Here is a 21124-nt window from a genome sequence, read left to right on the forward strand (position 1 = left end):
CCCCACCCTGGATTTTCCATCTGCAGGGACCTGATGGGGGTTTCTTGGTCTTCCCCGAGGCCCACTTTCCTTTTGGGATCTGTGGGGTTTCCCTGCTGGGTCCCTGCAGTGAGACAGAAACCATGGGGGCTTTCCCTTCCTATACCCTGCCTCCTTGGCGCGACACAGGCCCTGCCCACCAGGGCCGCCTGGAACCAACTGCCAGGGAAGTACCAGTACATTTTGGGGAGCAATCCCAGAGAGCTGCTTGGAGGAAAAGGAAAAGGAAGTGCGGCTGGCATCTGTCTAGCCCAGAAGGGTCTCGCTTGCCGTGTTCCCCAGTGGTGATGGCTCATTCCCCCACATCCCACGCAGCCAAGGCTCCCCCACTCTGGGGGGTCCCAAATGTCCTGAGACTGGTTGTGAGGACAGACGCAGGTACTGGTTGGTCTTCCTCACACCCCAAGTCCTGCAGTCACCCTGGAGGCAGGCCACCCTCTCACCCTCTGATATAACCCCTCTCCACCCTTTGCCATTACTCAGAACTGCTGTGCCTCTCAAACCTTGAACCCCATCTCCCCCTCTCTCACCACAACCTCCTGGTCCTCCTGACTTTGTCTGATGGCTCCTCAACACCTCCTGTCTCTTGTCGCTTCTCTGCCCTTCTCAACCTGGCTACAGTGGACTCCCACAGCCTCACCCCTGGCCCATGCCCTGTTTCTGCTCTGGCAACTGGAGCTTTGTACTTGAACATGATAAACCACCTCGTACTGGCTTGCCTTTGCACACGCTCTTCTCTTTGTCTCCAATGCCCTCACTGCTTTCTGGGAGTTCCCTCTCCTCAACCTTTTCTGAATGTACCCCTTGTCACGGGCTTCCTCCCCCGAACAGCTCATTCCTTCCTGCCATAAATCCTGTCTCCAATGGACATTTCATTTTTATTTATCTTGCTTAGTCTGTCCTTATTCATACCACTCCAGCCATACTGGCTCCCTCATTGCCAGGCATGCTCCTGCCTCAGGGCCTTTGCACTTGCTATCCCTTCTTCCTGGAACACGCTTCTTCCAGATATCTACAAAGCCCACTCTTTTCTTTTGATCCCTGTTCAAACGTCATCTTCTCAAATGGAGTCCTCACTGACTACCCTATAATATGCAACCCTGCCCCTGGCACTTTCTCTTTTATTTGTTCTAGAAATAAATGTTGCAATTTCCAACTGTAACTGTGGATCTATACATTTTTCTTTTTCTTTTTAAAAAATGTCTTATTATTTATATTTTGAACAAGAAAGACAGACGGAACATGAGCAGGGGAGTGGCAGAGAGAGAGGAAGAAACAGAATCAGAAGCAAGCTCCAGGCTCCGAGCTATCAGCACAGAGCTGGACTCGGGGCTCAAACTCACAAACCGCAAGATCATGCCCTGAGCCAAAGTTGGACGCTTAACCAACTGAGCCACTCAGGTGTCCCTACATTTTTCCTTTTAGATGTATCCATTTCTCTCAGCTGTTTCGAAGTGCTATTATTTAGATAGATATACAATTGGGATTGTTATGTCTTTTGGAAAAGCTGGCCCTTACTTGGAATGTAATGTCTCCCTCTCTCTCTTTTTTTAATGTTTCATTTATTGCTAGGAGAGAGAGAGAGAGAGACAGCGTGAGCAGGGGAGGGTCAGAGAGAGAGGGAGTCACAGACTGAAACAGGCTCCAGGCTCTGAGCTGGCAGTCAGCACAGAGCCCGACGCGGGGCTCGAACCCACAAATCGCGAGATCATGACCTAAGCGAAAGTCGGACGCTTAACCGACTAAGCCACCCAGGTGCCCCGTAATGTCTCTCTTTAACCCTGGTAATATTCCTCCCTTTTTTCCCACTGAAGCTTACTTTTTTTTTTTTGAAATTAATTCAATTGGTCCTGCTCTTTTAGATTAGCGTTTACATAGCTTATCTTTTTTTTAAAACATACTCATTTTTAACCAATGTTTTTAATTTGCAGTGGGTTGCATTAAAACAAAATTTCAGATTAATATTTTCATCAGTTTACATGGTATTTATCAGTGTCTCTCCTAAGCAAATAAATATTCTATTGCTAACTGAAGGGATCTGTCCTATTTAAATGTGAAATCAGTTCTTAGTCCTGTGACCTTAGCTTCTTGATGAGTTCAAGAAAGATCATTAATTTGTAGTTTGTCCTATTTTGTCTCTGGTTATAAAGGGCAACTGGTGCCTTTTCCAGATTTTATACCTTTAAAAAATGCACATTATTTATGTTGCTTTGTTTTTTTCTAGCTGGGTACTTCAGCACCATGTTAATTAGATGTGATAGTGAACACCTTTATTTTTTCTTCATTTCAGAGAATAAACTTCACATTAAAATTTTTTAATGTTTTTATTTATTTATTTATTTTTAATATTTTTATTTATTTCTAGGAGAGAGAGAGAGACAGCGTGAGCAGGGGAGGGTCAGAGAGAGAGGGAGACACAGTCTCTGAAATAGGCTCCAGGCTCTGAGCTGGCAGTCAGCACAGAGCCCGACGCGGGGCTCGAACCCAGAAACTGCGAGATCATGACCTAAGCGAAAGTCGGACGCTTAACCGACTAAGCCACCCAGGCGCCCCTGTTTTTATTTATTTTTGAGAGAGAGAGAGAGAGACAGAGTATGAGCATGAGAGGGGTAGACAGAGGGGGAGACACAAGAATTGAAGCAGACTCCAGGCTCTGAGCTGTCAGCACAGAGGCCGATGCGGGGCTCGAACTCACAAACTGTGAGATCATGACCTGAGCTGAAGTCGGACACTTAACCGACTGAGCCACCCAGGCACCCCTCTCTCTTTTTTGTCTGCTTGCCAGGGGCGGAAATGTTTGCCTGTTAGTGCACTGATATATCCCCAGAGGCTAACAATAGCAGCTTCTTAGCAAATCACCGAACAAATCTGTCTTCCACCACAAGTGTCTAATGCAGGTTCAGCTCACGACTGGCGCTCTGTAAGCTGCCCCAAGAGAGCGGGAGTTCTGCTGACCCCTGAGCTCTTGCTGTCAGCCTTCCCGCACTCTGGCCAAGGCTCCAGACAGGTGCTGAGGGACGGAAAGGCTGTCTTGGGGCCACTGGCCATGGCCCTGGGCTGATGACCTTGGCAGATCCTTGCCAAGAAACCAGAGGGCCAATGAGGGAAGGGCTAGCCCCTGTCCACCTCCTTGGAGAATGGGCCTGGGCCAATCTCTGTCTACCTGGGCCTCAGTTTCCACAAATGGAGCTTGTCTGGTGAGCTGAGGCTTGGGCTGGGGCCAGCAGGAAATGGAAGGGAAGTGGTGAAGGCTGAGAACTGCTGGAAAGGAAACCAAGAACCCCGAGCTGTGTAGACTCCAGTATGCAGCAGGTGACAATTCTGGTGACCTCAGGTGAGTCACTAGCCGCTGGACCTCAGGTTCCTCATTGAAAAGTAGTAGCAGTTTTCAAATGCTGCCACTATTATTACGTAGGGAAATTAAAACCTAGATGATTTTTAAAAAAGAGAGAAAAGAGCCATCCACCAAATTTCTGATTATTTTCCAAGTACCCCGTTAGAGCTCTGACCCCGTGGGACACTCCATGGGGTTGCATGGGAATCCGGAGCCCAGGAAGTAGAAGTTAGAAGCTTCAGATGTGACATCAGGATGGAATCAGGGAGGGGAAGTTTTATTCAGAGTCAGCACAGCAGATCAGTGACAGAACGAAGCCTGGAATTCCAGTCCCTTATTTCCAGCCTGGGCTGGTGAGGGGAATCCCTGGGCCCTCTGATGTCAACTCGGAGGCTTAGAACTAGCCCCTCGGTTAAATCGAGATGGGCTTTGGTGAGCAGAGGAAGGCTGGGGGGAGGTGAGGCCAGCGTGGAGCTGGGGCCACGCCTGGGAGTCTCCCACACACAGGGGGTGAGACCCGGAGCCGAGGTGCGAGGCCCGGCGCCCACCCCTTTTTGGTAGCGTGGACTTGGAAAAGCCCAGAGCCCCAGCCCTCATCAGCTGACTTCTGTCCTGTTGTGCACGTGCACCCCCACACCACACCCAGGGTCAGTCGTTCATTCTGCAGCGCGCACTCACCACGCCCCTTCCCACCGATCTTGGGGGCTGCCTCTAAATGGGGTGTCTCGAATGGGACTCCCGACCCTGGGTAGGGGGGCCTGGCAAAGGGGAAGGGCTTCTCTCCCTTGATCCCATCTCTTTTTCTCCTAAAGGCCTCAAGGCCATGGCAGACACCTAAGGAGGGCTGAGAGACAGGGGTGCGGGCGGGGGGGGCGCACCACTGATGAGATATTGATCCCTAGGTGTTCTGCGTATGTGACACGGGCATGCAGGGACCCTGAGCTACGCAGGGTGTGAGGAGAAGGTGGGACCCCAGCTCTGTGGAGTACCAGGAAGGAAGAGTTCGAAGCCCAGGAGGCAGGGCTGCAGAGGAAAAACACTGGCCTGGGGATAAAAAGTCCAGGTTCACGTCCAGGCCCTGCTCGCCCTTCCCCCCCTCAAGTGTACCCTCTGGAGAGACAGAGGTCCAAACACTGGGATTCAGTTTCCCCATTTGTAAGATGAGGCCCATGATCCCAGGCCTGCCCACCTCACAGCTCAGACCTGGAGGTGAACTTGGGAGGACATAGGACGTCACAGGTCAGGACCCCACTTGGGAGTCAGACAGTCTTAGGCTGCTTTCACAGCCCCTGCACTTTCCTTGGTCAAGTACAACCTTTGTTGAGGCCCGCATTCTCCCTGCTCTTGGCTCATCTACCAAGTGGGGAGGCTCCTTATTCTGGCCGGATGGGACTGCTGTGACGATTAGGCACATAAATGGCTGCCACTGAGTAGCTGTGTGACCTTAGGCAAGTTACTTAACCTCTCTGTACCTGCTTTGTCAACTATAACATGAGGAAAATAATACAAAAGTCTAAGACTGTTTAGACCATTCAATGCGCTATTATGTACAGGTCGGAACAGGGCCTGGCATATGGCAAAACAATAGTTATAAGGAAAGAAATGTTTGTTGTCATTAATAAATACAAGGCATGGTTGCCCTCCATGGACAAAAAAAGGCCGAAGGAGATTGGGAAGAAGAGGGTAAGAAACAGAAGAGGCTGCCATTACACCTTAGGAATTGTGATGTTTGGGGCTGTGGGTGGTGGGGGGCGCAGGCAGAGTGGGCCTAGTGACCCAGAAACATGCATCAGGGCGGAATTCAGGCCCAAACGGAAATCTCAGGGAGTCAGCCAACTGGGCCCTCGACCAGCATGTGGGTGGCCTCAAATTTGAGAACCAGCAAGTGGGACTCACCTCCCAGGCCAGGTGAGGCCTCTTCTTGTCTATAGAGAAGACTCAGAACAGAGATAGACCCTGGGCCGAGCCCCAGGATGGGGCCTGCCAGGGTGGAGGCCCGCAGGCCCGAGCAGATGCCAGGTCCTCCGGCAGCCCCAAGCTCGGGGCGCCACCGGGCCCTGGGCCACCCCCGGAGCTCTCACCCGGCAGCCTCCACGGGGTCTCAGCCACCGTGGCCGCCGTGTCCCTCACTCGTTCGGCCTGCTGCGTGTGCAGCCCCCATCTCAGTCCCCCAGAATGGTGCACACTCCCTGCTTTTCGTTTTATGTCTTATCTGATTCATACAAAAGAATATGTCCAGCATATATGCTTCTGCCCGCCTGCTTTTCAGTTTTGGTCCTGGGCTTACGGGTCCCTGTGGCTTCTCAATCCACTGAGTAAAAGCAAAATCTTCTCAACGGCTTTTACAAAGTCTGCGTAATCCTTCCCCCCGCCCCGACCTCCTGTGTTCCCTCCCACACCTTCTGGCTGTCCCACAAACACACCAGGCGCACTCCTACCTCAGGGCCTTTGTACCTGCTATATTCCTTCTGTGTAGAACACTCCTTCCTCAGCTCTTCAAATACCTGGCTCCTTGTCCTCAGGTTTCATCTTTTCATAAATGCCTTTTTCCGTGGCTTGAGGACTGTCCCATCCCATTCCCACCTACACTAAGGAATCTAGATCTAGATGTTAGTCTCTCGGCTTTTCCATTTTTCTACACATCCTGGGCCCTTCCCAGGCCCCTAGGGCCTTCCCCAACCTCCTCCAGACCCACCTTGCCAGACATGAGTCCTGCTGCCAATACGGGTATGAACAATTTCCACTCTTCCCACGATTCTGCCCCTGGGTGGGAGAGGGGAAGACAGAATTCGGGATTGAGTACTGAGGTTGGGTAACCGTGCTCCCTGCCCACAAAGGCGGCCACCTAACTGACGAGACTGGATAAAATAAACACAGGAGACCAGAGAGAGCAAGTCAAAGCAGGGCAGTTAGTAACGCGAGACCCTGGTCAGCCACTCTTTGGCCTACATTTCTTTTTTTTTTTTTTTAATATTTTTATTTATTTCTAGGAGAGAGAGAGACAGTGTGAGCAGGGGAGGGTCAGAGAGAGAGGGAGTCACAGACTGAAACAGGCTCCAGGCTCTGAGCTGGCAGTCAGCACAGAGCCCGACGCGGGGCTCGAACCCACGAACTGCGAGATCATGACCTAAGCGAAAGTCAGACGCTTAACCGACTAAGCCACCCAGGTGCCCCATGGCCTACATTTCTTCACCTGGAGAATGGGCAGAGCAGTGCCTTCCTCAGAGAAAAAGAGAGAGCAAGTGAAAAGGTGCTTTGGGAATGGGAAAGTGCTCTCACTATTGAGAGCTGATAAAGAAAAACCTGTCAACTGGTGAGCAGGAGAGAGGGGCAGGAGGGAAGAGCGTTGCTTGGGGTGTCGCTGACATCTGTTATTTCTGCCTGCCCACCCATCCTTCGTTTCAAAAGAAGCGTCTGGATTTCCCTTTGAGAAATTTATCCATCTTCTTCCAGAGGCTGATCTCCTCTTCGCCCCCACCACGGTGGGCACCTGACAGGCCCAGCCAGTCAGGGCCCTCGGTGCCCCTCACGACAGTGGACTGGTCAAGGATGACACTGAGAATCACCCCTGAACTTGCTGTCAGGAGAAGGTTTTCTCTCTGCAGATATGACTAAGCAGATGGGGTGTGAACCTGAACCTGCTGTTGGCCGTGAGGGAAGGCCCTGCCCTGGGCTGGAGCTGGCACGTGGGAAAGTAGAGCTGAGAACGGGAGAGGGAAACAAGGATCTTATCATTACTTTGAGCTCCTGGATCCAGCTATTCCTGAAGTCCTTAGTTTGAAGTATGCAGTTTTGTTGAGTGAATCTTTTTGTTTTTAATTTTTTTTAATGCTTATTTATTTTTGAGAGAGAGAGAAGAAGGGGCAGAGAGAGAGGGAAACACAGAATCCGAAGCAGGTTCCAGGCTCTGAGCTGTCAGTGAAGAGCCCGACACGGGGCTCAAACCCACGAAACTTGAGATCACAACCTGAGCCAAAGTTGGGCACTTAACCGACTGAGGCGCCCCTCTTCTTTTCTGCTTAAGCTATTTGGAGCTGTGTTTCTGCCACTTGCAGCACGTTTTTGTCCCCTGCCTGCTTTGAGCCACCTTCGCTGTGGATTTCCAATGCTTCTGAGGTCTCCTGTCCAAATGGGGCCAGGGTTCAATCTTTTTTAAGTTTATTTATTTAGTTTTGAGAGAAAGAGAGAGAGAGCGCGTGCACACGCAAGCAGGGGAGGGGCAGAGCAAGTGCAGAGGAGAGAGAGAATCCTGAGCAGGCTCCACAGTCGGTCTGGAATCTGACACAGGGCTCGAACACACAAACCACGAGATGGTGACCTGAGCCGAAGTTGGCCGTTTAATCGACTGAACCACCCAGGCATCCCCGGGCTCAATCTTGATGAAGAGATGATGCCTCCTGCATTCACTGAGAGTGCCCGGATCCCAGCCGGCCCAGACCCGCACCCTAGGGTCCTCTCCGGGTCCCCTAGCACCGAGGATCTTGCCTGGGTGACTGTGATGAGCGGTGGGAGTCAGAAGAACGCCGGAAACAGTGACACCGCGAGAGGGCAGAGGAGAGGGGCAGATTAGAGAGGGTGGGACCCAGGGAGGCTCCCAGCCCCCCAGGGCTCCCCGAAGTCCACCAGGAATCTCATTCCCCTGAAGTCTAGAACCGTTCACCCGTCCAGGAGTACGACTATGCACTCCAAGCTTTCTGTAAATACCAGGAAATCCCCCTGGAGGGATGGGGGCATGGAGCGGGGTGCGGCATGGGGTTCAGGGTGAGGAGAGGGTGATGCTTGTGAGACATGGAGGGAGCTTCCTGCAAGAGACAGGCTCTGACCCAGACCTAGTGAACTATGTTCCTTTTCGGCCTCAGTTTCTGCATCTGCAAAATGGGGGTGAGGACTGTGTTTGTCCGATGAGGTTGTGGGGAGGGCCAGATCTGTTGGATGAGCAGAGGGGGAAAGCTCTGGAAGGCAATGCTGCTTATTGAGAATTGGCAGGAGTCTGACGGGTCGGGATGGGAAGAGAAACGTCCCCAGAAAAAAGGGCACCGCGAAGCGAGACTAGTCCCGACATACTCATTCGCAAATGTTTACTGTGCACCTAGTTGGCGCCAGACACCGGCTCTGAAGAATAACTTAGCCTAGGGGCGCCTGGGTGGCTTAGTCGGTTAAGCATCCGACTTTCGCTTAGGTCATGATCTCGCGGTTCGTGGGTTCGAGCCCCGCGTCGGGCTCTGTGCTGACTGCCAGCTCAGAGCCTGGATCCTGTTTCAGTCTGTGACTCCCTCTCTCTCTGACCCTCCCCTGCTCACGCTGTATCTCTCTCTCTCCTAGAAATAAATAAAAAAAAAACATTAAAAAAATAAAAAAAAATAAAAAAAAATAACTTAGCCTAAGGGGCAGATGGTTGTAGTTCAAACCCCACACACAAGAATATGGACTGTGCCAAATGGCCAGTGGGGAAGCATGTTAAGAAGGATGGTGGCAGAGAGGGCTTCCCCAGAACACCTTTAGGAGTCTCCCCAGGGCGTCGCACCTGTTCCACAGAGGGGCCCGCCTCACCAGGTTTAGGAGCTGGAGGGGTCAGCATAAGCAGAAGAGAGGGCACTTAGGTCACCCAGCCCAGCCCCCCACCCCCATCTCTGCCTCTGGCCTCCGAGCCTCCAAGCCCTTCCCATTGCCTTGGGCTTCTTGGCTGCTTGCAGCCCCCTCCCCTAACCCCAGACAATAAATAAATAAGCAAAATGCATAGTATGTTCGATGGTACTACGTGCTCTTTTACCAAAGAGGAATTTCAGTGCCGAATCACTCCCTAACTTCCTTCTGACCTTCATTTAAATGCCCTCCCCTCTCAGTGAGGCTTTCCCTAACCAAGGCGCTTTCAATTGCACAAGCCCTGCTGAAATTCCTGCTTTGTTTGCTCACTTTTATTGTTTGTCCTCACTGGAATGTGAGCTCCATGAGAAGAGAACTGGTTTATGCTGTAGCCATAGCTTCTAGTATATTCCCTGGCTCAATAAATATGTAAACACACACACACACACACCAAAACAAAACAAAACAAAACAAAATAAAAAAGCTTCTCCAAACCAGTTTTCCAGAAAAGAGAGGACAGGATAAGCCTGCACAGAGCTGGTATAAACCGACCATGAAATGATTACAAATGAACCTCAGTTTTTATAACTCAAATGTAAGGCAAAAGTTAGAAGGAGGGTATGTTCCGTCAGGAGGACTGAACCCAGGGAATGGTGCTCATCTTCTAATTCCACAGCATTAACTGCTTTGGTGATCAGAAAAACAAAGTATAAGGGCGTCTACGTGGCTCAGTCGGTTAAGCGTTCGACATTGGCTTAGGTCACAATCTCCCTGTTCGTGGGTTCAAGCCCTTTGTCAGGCTCTGTGCTGACAGCTTGGAGCCTGGAGCCTGCTTCGGATTCTGTGTCTCCCTCTCTCTCTGCCCCTTCCCCTGCTGGTGTTCTGTGTAGGTATGTCTCTCGCTCTCAAAAAATGAATAAACAGTAAGGAAAAAGAAAAGTATACATTCTTTTACACAGAAAAGGAAGTGCTTCTAGTTGTCAGACACCTGGGCGCTGCATCCGGTCCCTGGGGAAAGGTACTCTGTGTGCTTGCACAGGGACTCTGGGAGTGGGTTCTTCTTTCTTTGCTTTCTCCAGCCTGGGACTCCCTGAAGCCCACAGAGCTCTCTAGAAAGCTTGGGCGTGGGAGTCAGCACACCTAATCCACTCCCAGCTCAGCCCGTGACCACCAGTGAACCCATAACTCAGGCCTTTGTCCTCCTCCAAGACTTTGGCAAATATTTAGTGTGATAAGAATAATTGCTCTGCGGGGCACCTGGGTGGCTCAGTTGGCTAGGTGTCCGACTCTTAGTTTCGGCTCAGGTCATGCTCTCCTGTTTGTGAGTTTGAGCCCCGCATGGTGCTCTGTGCAGACAGTGTGGAGCCTGCTTGGGATTCTCTGTCTCCTTCTCTTTCTGCCCCTTCCCCCATCACTCTCTCTCTCTCTCAAAAATAAATAAATAAATCTTTAAAAAATATATACGTGTATAGATAATAACTGCTGTGGCTGAATAATATTTTTCAGCTTTATTGTTGAAGTCAAGTTGGTGTATAACATGTAAGCTTCAGGTGTCACGTGATAATTCGACCTTCGTGTGCACTACAGAGTGATCGCCACCAGCAATCGCTGGTTACCATCCATCACCGTGCAATTTTTATACACAAACCAAGGTGGAGTTTCCCTACATCTCCTTTTAGGCTCATCCGATTCCTGGTAAATCAGTGAGGGCCATGTGGCTTTTATTGCTACAGCAGAGGGATGTCAGTATGGTTTCATTTTTAGTTCAACGGCCATGGGGGACTGAAGGCACAGAGGATCATAGCACGGAAGCAAGGTGGATGGGGTCGGGGTGGCGCAAAGTTCACGGTACTCCCCAAGTCAGGGAAGAAGGGAAGCAAGTTGGAAAGGAAACGAGGAGAAGTTAGAACTGGTGTGCTCATTCTGAATAGCATGGAGAGATCTGAGGACGGAAGGGACCGCGCCCCCTTTTCCAATGGAGGACAGGTACCCCTGCCCCCAGCTGTGGGAGGTGGCCCGGAGCACACAAAGAGCAGGGCTGTGAGGGCTGATAGGAAAGAACCGACAGAAAGGACAAGGGGGCGCCTGGGGGGCTCAGTCAGTTAAGCATGTGACTCTGGATTTCAGCTCAGGTCATGATCTCGTGGTTCGTGAGTTTGAGCCCCACATGGGGCTTTGTGCTGACAGCATGGAGCCTGCTTGGGGACTCTCTCTCTGCCTCTCCCCTGTTCGTGCTCGCTCGCTCTCTAAATAAATAAGTACACATTAAGATGAAACAGCAAAGAAAGGACAGGAAGGGCAGTGGCGGGGACACCGTGGCAGGGAAGCAAGGGGATGTTGAGGCCTCCAGCACTCTGTGCCCCTTCCCAGCTCTGCTCCTGGGAACCCTGGAGAAAGGAGAGAAAACATCGCAAACTGATCCAATCAGACCCCTGCTGGCAGCAGAAAAGGGACAGGGTAAATCAATTTCAACAATAGATTGTAGCTCTTGCACACCTGAACTCTGTTTCTGTGTCATTGTTTCAATCAAATACTTACACGCTGCTTACTATGCATTTGGCAACACTTCCTTGCTTAATCACAGCACAATCCAGTGTTTAATGTTACTGGAATTCCTATTTTTCACACGGGGAAACTGAGACTAGAAAGGTCAGGTAACGGACCCAAGGTCACGCAGAGAATAAGGGAGCTGGGACTTGAACCTGCAGTCTGGGTCCAGAGCCCATTGTGTCTGCTTCTCTGCTGTTTCTTTAAGTTCTTGTTCTGGGTCAGGTGCCCTGCTAAGTGCTTGAAAAACTCAATTTCCTTCTCAAAACTATTCCTCCCGGAACGGTGGGTGTACACTTCATCTCCTGTTTACAGATGTGGAAATTAAGATGCAGGGTAGGGGCGCCTGGGTGGCTCAGTCAGTTGAGTGTCCGACTTTGGCTCAGGTCATGATATCATGGTTTGCGGGTTCGAGCCCCGCATCGGGTCCTGGGCTGACCGCTCAGAGCCTGGAGTCTGCTTTGGATCCTGTGTCTCCCACTCTCTTTGCCCCTCTCAGCTCATGCTCTGTTTCTGTCTCTCAAAAATAAATAAAAACATTAAAAAAAAAAAAAGATGCAGGGTAAACTGGGGTGCCTGGGTGGCTCAGTCGGTTGAACACCTCACTTTGGCTCAGGTCATGATCTCACAGTTTGTGTGTTCGAGCCCCACGCAGGGTTCTCTTGATGTCAGCAGGGAGCAGCCTAGGAATCAGATCCTCTGTTCCCCTCTCTTTCTGCCCCTCCCCCACTTGCACAATCTCTCTCAAAATAAACTTAGGGGCGCCTGGGTGGCTCAGTCGGTTAAGCGTCCGACTTTCGCTTGGGTCATGATCTCGCGGTTCATGGGTTCGAGCCCCGCGTCGGGCTCTGTGCTGACTGCCAGCTCAGAGCCTGGAGCCTGCTTCAGTCTGTGACTCCCTCTCTCTCTGACCCTCCCCTGCTCACGCTGTCTCTCTCTCTCTCTCTCCTAGAAATAAAAAAAAAAAATTTTTTTAAAAAGAAATTAAAAAAAACATTAAAAAAAAGATGCGGGTAAACAATAACTTATCCCAGGTCACGGACAAGTTTGCAGACAGGATCTGGACTTAGGTCTCAGTGACCCCAAGGCTGTTCCAGACACTATTGCTGTGTAACAAACCATCCCCAAATGTAATGCTGTGAAATGGCTGTTTTATCTTGCGCTAAGTCTGTGGATGGGGAATTGGACGTGGCCTTTCTGGTTAAGACTCAGATGCTGGAGGTGGCTTGACGGCTGGGGCTGGAAGCCATTCGCAGGTTCCCTTCGCTCACACGTCTGGAGCTGGAGGATGTCTTTCGGCCGGGACTTCGCCGGGGCTGAGGACCAGAATGACATCAGCACGTGGCCTTTCCGCCTCCTCTCTCCATGTGTCTTATTTTGGACTTCCTCGCAGTAGGGTGACTGGGCTCCAAGAACCCCAGAGGCAAGGCGGAAGTGCACGATGTCATGGTGTTTTACGGCACCGCCACTTCCGCCTGACTCTACTAGTCAAGGCACTTGCAAAGTTCCCCCTGCCGCGTTCAAAAGGAGCACAGTCCGTGTCTGCTTGATAGGAGGGTGCCAAGGAGGGCACGTGGCTTGGGAGCGCTTGCTGCGGTGACCATATTTGGTAAATGCAGCCTGAGACAAAAGCCCCGTGGATCTGATGCCTTCACACTTGACATTAGAATCACTCTCCCGGCTCCCAAAGCCCAGCCTCCACCTCTGAAATCAGAATCTCTGCGAGGAGGAGCCGGACATCCGGGTCTTTAACGCACCTGTCACCAGGTGGTTCCAAGGAGGCTTTCTCCCATGGATGCAGAGCACCTGGTCGGGCTCATAAACAGCCGGAGTTTCTCCGAGTGTGAACGCCCGTGACCGTTAGCACACAAGGTCATCCGAGGTGTGCCCAGGTGGACTTAAAAAAGTTATATTAGATGTTCCTTTCTATAGTCTTCGAGTTATGACAAATGATTGTGGCTTTTCTGTTTTGGGTGGTTATGTAGTCTCCTTTTAAAGTGCATTTGGGTGGAAAAGGTGGGGAGGCAATTTAAAAAGTTCTAGGTAAACAATGGAAGCTGTGTGAAAGATGAGGCGGGGAAAGCCCTGAGGCTGACCATCAACAATGGTGGCCATGACTATTGCTATCACTGGTGTTACCTTTAAGGAGTGCCAGTTAAAATCAGCTCTGGGTGCTTTTGAAATTTGAAAAAACTGCACAGCCCTGAGCGCTGCGTGGGCAGAAGAGGACTAGGTGTTTGTGAAGCAAACCCCTTGGTGAGTTTCCGGATTCTCGGCAAGAAGCTGGGAATCCTTAGAATGGTGGGAACCTGGTGGGGAAACTTCCATAAGCTCCCGAGGGGAAATAGAGGCCAGTCATCCCTCTGTTCTCAGGAGGACCCCTAGAAACTAAGGAGACAGACATTACGTGCAATTAGGGGACCAAAAAAAAAAAAAAAAGGAGAGTAAAAAGTGGGTGGAACAGAAGAGGGATGTTCTGGGTGCGTAGAGTCAAGCACAGGTTCTTGTCCTGACTGGGTCCCTGTCTTGGTGTTGTAGCTGCTTCCTGCCCCCGCCCCACCAGACCTTGATTTCCCCTTCTGCGAAGGGCAGAGTGGGGCTCTAACATCCAGGATCCTTTCAGATCCAAACATTCAGTAATTCCAAGAATTGTCTGGTTCCTGGAACAGCCACATAAAGGTCTCCCAGGCAGAGTTTGTGCCAAGGTAGGGCGAGGCCAGGGAAGGCCAATCACAGGCCAGGAGTGAGGGTGGCATATAGGGCCTCCTGGCAAAGTGTCAAAGGGCCCAGAACACAGGGAGTGGCCACGGTTCAGCCACAGACACAGCACTTCGCAGCCTTTGTTTTCTCTATTCAAGTAGACCTTTTGACAGGAAAAGAAATAGGCAGAGAAGGAGTAGTAATTAACCAGAAATGAACTAACATCTAGGATTCCACATTGTCAGTGCAGTGTATTCTCAGGCGTATAGTAAAAAGGGGAAAATCCCAGGCTTCAAAAATTAGATGGACCTAAGTTCAAAATCCCAGGTCCTCCAAACTGTGGCTGTGTGACTTTGGGCAAATTACTTAACTTCTCTTAACGTCAGTTTTCTGGTCTGTAACATAGGATCAAATATTAATATGCCTGTTGGGTTAGTGTAAACTACTGGTATTCAAGCAAGCAGAGGTGATCCCACTCTGGAGTGGGGTGGGTTTGGACTCAATGACCTTTACTCCTCTTCCCAGCCAGAAAATTCTGTGACTGTTGATGGGTCGGACTCAGGGGAGGCCAAAGGACAGAGATTCCCCAGAGATGGACAGAGAGTCCCCAGAGGTTCAAGCTGGTCTTCGAGGGCTGTGTACCCAACAGATGCCTCATTCCTTTGTCCTTAACAATTGGCTCCAAGTTTTGCAGCCTAGAGCTTATAGGGAAGGGCAGGAGAATAGGAAAAATGTTTTGCCCAGGGCCAGACTTAGGGCTTTTCTCCCCGCCTTGGGTTGAGTCCGCCAGTGGAAAATGTTTCTTGCTAGTTTTTTCCAGTATCCGCTCTCCTGCCCTCCCCAAGTTTGAGCTAACACGTGGTTAAGCACCTAAATATTACATTTCCCAACCTCTCTTGTAGTTAGGTGTGGCCGTGCGTTTAAATTCGGACCAGATGTAACGTAGTCTACTTTTAGATCATGGTCTTCAAAATGAAGGTGTGGCTTTCCCTGGTCCCTTCCCCCATCCCTTTCCATGGGCTGAGATGCAAGTGTGATGGCAGATATCGAAGCAGTGAGTTTGGACCCCATGGTGGAAGCCATGTTTTGAACATGGCAGAACAACAAACTCAAAGTAGCTGGAATCCCTGACAGTCAAGTTATCCTTTAAGCCCGAGAGTACTGACCGTCGGAGCTGCTATGTGACAGAGAGCCTTCTATCCCGTTTTGAGTCTTCATTACAGCAGCCCAAACCTGTACCTTGATCAATAGATCATCTCACTTGCCCTATGTTCTTCCTAAACTCTGGTCCCAAGGCTCAGGGTCTATAATAGGTAAGAATCTTCCTCCCTCAGCTGACCTCCCAGAACCCTCTGCTGGCAGCCCCCTTGGTAGAGGGACTCACCTTATAGGACAGCGAGAATCCTTGAACTTGAGCCAGTAATCTGGGCTGAGTCTCTTAATGCTCTAAATCTCAGCGTTCTCCATTTTGCAGACGGCACCAATAAATAATGTTAAAATAACGTTTAAATACATTTTAAAAAGGGGGCTTTATATTAAAAAGACATGTAAGATGGTTTATTCTGAAAGGGGAGAGGAGCTGCGGAGGGGACTTCTTTTACAGGCAGGATGACAAGGAAACAGGAAATTTCCATGCCTTTCCTAAGAGACCACAGAGGCGCATTTGCCAAAGCCTCTGGGGACCAAAATAAAATGAAAGCAACCAGGCTGGCTGGCCTCTACTGGTCCCTACCAAATCGGGACGCCCTCTCCCAGACACATAACCAAGGACAAACATTAACAAAAACCGCGCTCGTTGGTTCATGCAGAAGCAGACACATGCAGGCAGAGACAAGACACAAATAAAACCACGCAGAGAGAGGGGACAAAATTCCACACACAAGCGGCAACTGCTGAATTTTGTTTATTGTCCTTTCCGCCCTTAGGAGGTTCCAGTTTCTTTGGAGGTCTTTCCTTTGGGGGGTGGGGGGTTACCTTTCTTGACTCTGCGTCTCCATTCCCTGCCTCTTGCTCCCCACCCCTAGCTTGTCCTTTTCCTGGGGCTGGGGGTGCTTCCTGTGTGGCCCCTCAGAGCCTCAGTCAGGTGGGGTAAGTCCTGGGGTGGAGTGGGAGGGCAAGCAGTCCTGCATCCCTCCCCCAGGTGCCGATTCTCCGAAGTCCTGTCTCCATCGCTGTGTGGTGTCCGTGCTCTGGCCTCATCTGGGGCAAGGAAAGAGAGAGACAGTTCTAATTCTGGGGTTCTATCTCTTCCTCTGCTGGTCACTTGCTCTTGGTCTCCAGAGAAGGACCCTACCCTCTCTGGGCCTCTGCTACCCTCTTCGTAAACCAAACTTCCCTCCAATTGGCAAGGTTCTGTGTTTCCCTTTTTGCTCTGGTCACTAGGAAACTCAGAGTCTGATGTGTGTCTCATTTTGTTCTATGTTGAGACAATGGTTCTTTAAAAAATTTTTTTTTAATGTTTATTTATTTTTGAGGGAGGGAGAGAGACAGAGTGTGAGCAGGGGAGGGGCAGAGAGAGGGAGACACAGAATCGAAGCAGGCTCCAGGCTCCGAGCTGTCAGCACAGAGCCCGATGTGGGGCTCAAACTCGAGAACTGCGAGATCATGACCTGAGCTGAAGTCGGACGCCCAACTGACTGAGCCACCCAGGCGCCCCACGACAACGGTTCTCGGAACCCTTCTCTCCACCTGACCACACACATTCGGGCCTGTCCTTCTGAGGCAGAGAGCCTTCTAGGTCCCCTGACTCTTTACCTCCAGCTCTGCCTCAAGACCGTGCCCCTCGTTTTTTCCGCTCCGTGTTCTGAAGCTTGGTCACCAGCTTCCTCTCGTGGCCGCCGGGGCTGGGGCGGTTGGTGTTGGCAGCAGCCTCTCTCTTGCTGCGACCTTTCCGGCCTCCCGCTCCTGGGAACCAGGAAAGAGGCTGTGATGAGGTGGTTGGAGGCCTGATACATCCAAGGAGAGGCAGGGTGTCGGGAGTAGGGGTTGGAAAGAGCATGGGTGGCAGACCGAAGAGTGGTCACCACATAGCTTTGGGGCAGTTGTAGCCCCCGTCTCCCCATCTGTGGAATGAGGGGACCCCGTGATCTGCTGTTGCCCCAATATTCTAGGGGCATGTGAGGTCCCAGAGCTGAGCAGGACAGCACTCAGGGGAAGGGGGGTTGGAAGGGGTGACTCGAGGGGTCAAGGGAACAGGTTGGAGAAGGGTGGGGGTGTGGGGAGAAGCCCCAGGAGGAATCCTAGTTGCAGGCTGGAGGTAGAAGGCAAGGGACCAGGAAGGTGACAGGGCCAGACCTTACCCAGGTAAGAAGGAGCCAGGCCATAGAGGTCGTACTCATCCAGGCTGAAGTCTTCATCCTCCGGGCCCAGGGGCTGCTGCGCAGGGCTGGCTGCTTGCGGGAAGGTGGCCGTCATACTTGACTTTCCCTTGCTGTCTCTCTGTCGTCTCCCAAAGCTTTGTTTGTGTCTGGTTTCCGGACACCCCCCTGTTCACTGGCCCCAACTTATAAGGCCACGTGTCCTCCTCAGGCCCTGTCTGATGCAATCTGGCCCTTTCCCAGAACCCGACCCAGTAAACAGCAATCACGAGGGGGGGGAGAGAGTCGTGCTGTGAGTCCAGCCCCTTCCCCTCGCCTCCTCCCTCTCACTGGGGCTCGCCCAGCTGGGTATTTTTCCACAGAGGAGATCCCCGCCCCTGGGGAGGAGGAGGCAAGAGGCAGAATCTGAGCATAAACATTCCTTGGGATCAAGGCCAGTGGGGATGGAGGGCCGCACCTGGCTGAGTCCTTTCTGTCTGTCTCCTGCCCCCTGCCACACGGCTGACCCCCATCCCAATTCTGGCTCAGACTTGGGACCCTGGTGGCAGATTATGAAGCCAAGACCACGCCACGAAATAGGTCAGCCGTTCTCACCCCTAACACACCCAATACCCCTTTTTGATAAGAAAAATCTGGAAAGCCCCCTTCATATCTGGAGCCGGGGGTGGGGGTGGGGGGGCAGAGTGGGCCCCTAGGTAGTTTCCCTCACCCAACAGGGAGGCTAGCGGAATAGTTAAGAGTGCACATTCTGGAGCCGGCTGCCCTGGGTTCAAACCTCTGGTGTGCTACTTCCTGGGTGATCCCAGGCAAGTCACTTGACCTCTCCGTGCCTCGGTGTTCTCCTCTGCACAAACGAAGATGATGATAATTGCACTGACTTCATAGGGTTGGTGAGACACTCAAATGAGACACTACAGGGAAGGACACTCACGACAGTGCCTGGTACAGTCGTGCTGTCTAAATTGCACTATGTGAGCATAGAATAATTTGCCTCCTTTCCGAAAAACTCAATGATGATTTCCGAAAAACTCACTGTAATGTAAAGGAGACATGAAAGGAAACCCACTTATAATGAAATGATGTCTTTCAAAACACGGAAATGCTGAGGTAGAAGACATTATGAAGCAAACAGGCATTTGTACCTATTTAATATGAACGCAAGGAAGGGATTCAGATAAGAAACGCGTGAACATGAAATTTTCCATGCTTGCCTTAAGGGATCTGCCCATGTGGGTTGAATTGACCCGGAGAGCCCACACCCTGGGTTGCCCTCTCATGTTTTCCCTGAGGTTTTTGTGCCAAATCCCACGGCAGGGACTGGGAAGGAGGCAGATGCAACCTTCCCCGTGTTGTTGGGTTTTTTTGTTTTTTGTTTAAATTCAGCACTATAGGACCTTCTCGGTTTCCAGCACAATAGGACCTTCTCTGGCTTAGCCAGGTGTTCATTCTCTGCTCACTTTCCCACTCTGCTGTGAGCCCATCCAGCCACCGTTCCCTCTCACTGTTGCCGAAATTCTACCTTCCCCCAAACCTCGTAATAACCCAGTCTTGTTCTCTGTTTAACACGAAGAGGCACTTCTGCTCGCGTTTCTCCCTAGCCTGAGCCAGAATTAAATTTAGTTTTTGTTTTTCAGGTTTCGTTGATGTGCGAATTCTTGAACATCTAGGAAATGAAAGTGAGATCACCTGAATCAAAGAGAGTTTGGGACAATCACTCAGGGGCCAAGGGCAGGCCGTCCCACAATGTGCTGCGTCAGCATACTGGTTCTTTTATTTAAATTTTTAAATGTTTATTTCTTTCTGAGAGAGAGCGAGAGAGAGGCAGAGAGGCAGAGAGAAAGGGGGAAAGAGAATCCCCAGAAGGTACCGCATGGTCAGTGCAGAGCCTGACACAGGGCTCGAACCCACAAACGGTAAGATCATGACCTGAGCTGAAACCAAGAGTCGGATGCTGAACCAACTGAGCCACCCAGGTGCCCCTGGAATATTGGTTATTTTAAATAAAAGTTACTTAAGAGACAGCCTGTGTGAGAAGGGCAGACCCTCCTCTGTTTACCTGAGAACAGGAAATAAATCTCCTGGGTGAAAGTTACCCTCCCTGTACTGGGAAGTAAGGAGACACCCCGATTGCCAGACACAGGAAATTCAGAGCCAAGAGGTCTGTGACTTTTTTACTAACTTACTAGCCCAGCCCAAAATCTATTTAAAATTGCTTAATAATTAAAGCTCCCAAAGTTAAATTTCTTTCTCCTTTCAATTCCTCGTGGATTTACTGTCGCTTTATCTAAAAGGATAAAAACTGCCAGCTTTGGTCATTTCGTTAGGTCTCAATTTCCCCGACTGGGCCTCCACGTGCACATAATAAAACTTCACTTTCCCTGTTATTAATCTGTCTTGTGTCAACTTAATTCTTAGTCCAACTGGAAGATAAGGAAGGACAGAAGAATCTTCCCCTCTCCACTAATCATAGCAGAGCAGATGGTCAGGGAAAGAGGAAAGTAACCTGAAACCCAGATGACACACCCAGACAAATAAAGGTGGAGACAATGAGGAAATATGCGGTTCTTCCTAGGCAGTAGGGCTCCATCGCTGCATGCGATGGGGTGCGTTCTAGTGTTATGTCTTTGTAAATGAGTGTTTTAGCTTCGTGACTGCCTAGCAGGACAGTCAAACGTCTGCAGGATGTGAGACAATCCTGCAGGTGACCCTCCCACACGGCCTCCCTGTCACGATCACTACTATGAACCCCCCACCCCCACCCCCCAAAATTCCCGAGCTGCCCAGGCCCCTGTAACGCACTGCGAGATCTTAGGCTCACTTCTGACTTTCTGTCTGCTCAGCTGTAAAGGGGAGGTGGTGACAAGACCACGAGGTGTGACAGGCCTTTGTCCTGAGCCAGCACAGCATGGACTGCTATTTCCGCTGATCTTCAGAGAAGGGAAATTGAAGCTCAGAGAGCAACTTGCTCAAGGTCACACGGCTGGTGAGTGGTGCAGGATTCCTCCCGAGGTCTCCCTGACCCCAGTTCCAGCCTGGTTCTAGGTCGACACATCTGGGCAAACACTGGCAAAGTTTTGGCAGCTGTGTGTAGGGAGGCACTTGTCAGGGATTCCTTCCTTCCGCCACCCCCCCCCCCTGCCCATCCTGCCTCCTTCCCCCAAATGATTAATTAGTACCTGCTTTGGACCAGGCTTAGTACCCCACGAGCCTCATTTTATTATACTTTCTCCATAGCATTCAGTGATCACTGATGGAAGTATCTTTTTTCTTTGTTTCCTTCTACACACTATGTCCCCACTCGAATGCAATCCTGGTTTGGTTTAGTTTGTGGTTCAAGGAGTAGCCTCTGCTTAGGTCCAAAGCTCGGTTCCTGGGCCTGTTAGTTTTGTGCCCTTAGATAAGTTATTGAGCCTCTCTGTGTCTCGGTTTCCTCATCTGTAAAACGAGATTAATGATAATACCTTCCTGGTGGGATTGTTGTGAGGATTAAAAGGCCAATTCTTGTCAAGGCTCAGCACAGTGCCTAGAACAGAGTAAGTGGTCAATAATGTTAGCTGATTACTATTACCATTCACCAAGGCAGGAATCTTGTCTGTCTTATGGT

The 21124-nt window shown here is 50.8% G+C and overlaps 1 protein-coding gene across 1 annotated transcript; it reads right to left on the minus strand.

Annotated features, from left to right (window-relative positions):
- Positions 1 to 16090: 16090 nt before the first annotated feature.
- On the minus strand, positions 16091 to 17740 carry NUPR1 (nuclear protein 1, transcriptional regulator). Its single transcript, XM_039247705.1, has 3 exons — positions 17503 to 17740; positions 16958 to 17107; positions 16091 to 16402 (listed from the first exon to the last, which is right to left on the minus strand). Exons 1-2 carry the CDS (start codon positions 17615 to 17617, stop codon positions 16971 to 16973), a joined length of 252 nt encoding a protein of 83 aa, XP_039103636.1. The 5' UTR covers positions 17618 to 17740; the 3' UTR covers positions 16091 to 16402; positions 16958 to 16970.
- Between the last annotated feature and the right edge of the window lie 3384 nt (positions 17741 to 21124).

This window comes from Hyaena hyaena, unplaced genomic scaffold, assembly GCF_003009895.1.
Source record: "Hyaena hyaena isolate Hyena2069 unplaced genomic scaffold, ASM300989v1 scaffold_306, whole genome shotgun sequence".
NCBI classification, from domain to species: domain Eukaryota; kingdom Metazoa; phylum Chordata; class Mammalia; order Carnivora; family Hyaenidae; genus Hyaena; species Hyaena hyaena.

Excerpts from the sequence above, each read along its gene's own strand:
- NUPR1 (XM_039247705.1), bottom strand. The coding sequence starts at position 17,617 with ATGACGGCCACCTTCCCGCAAGCAGCCAGCCCTGCGCAGCAGCCCCTG. Across the intron at positions 17,108-17,502 it reads CCTGGCTCCTTCTTACCTGG|GAGCGGGAGGCCGGAAAGGT; the intron begins GTAAGGTCTGGC and ends CCTGGTTCCCAG.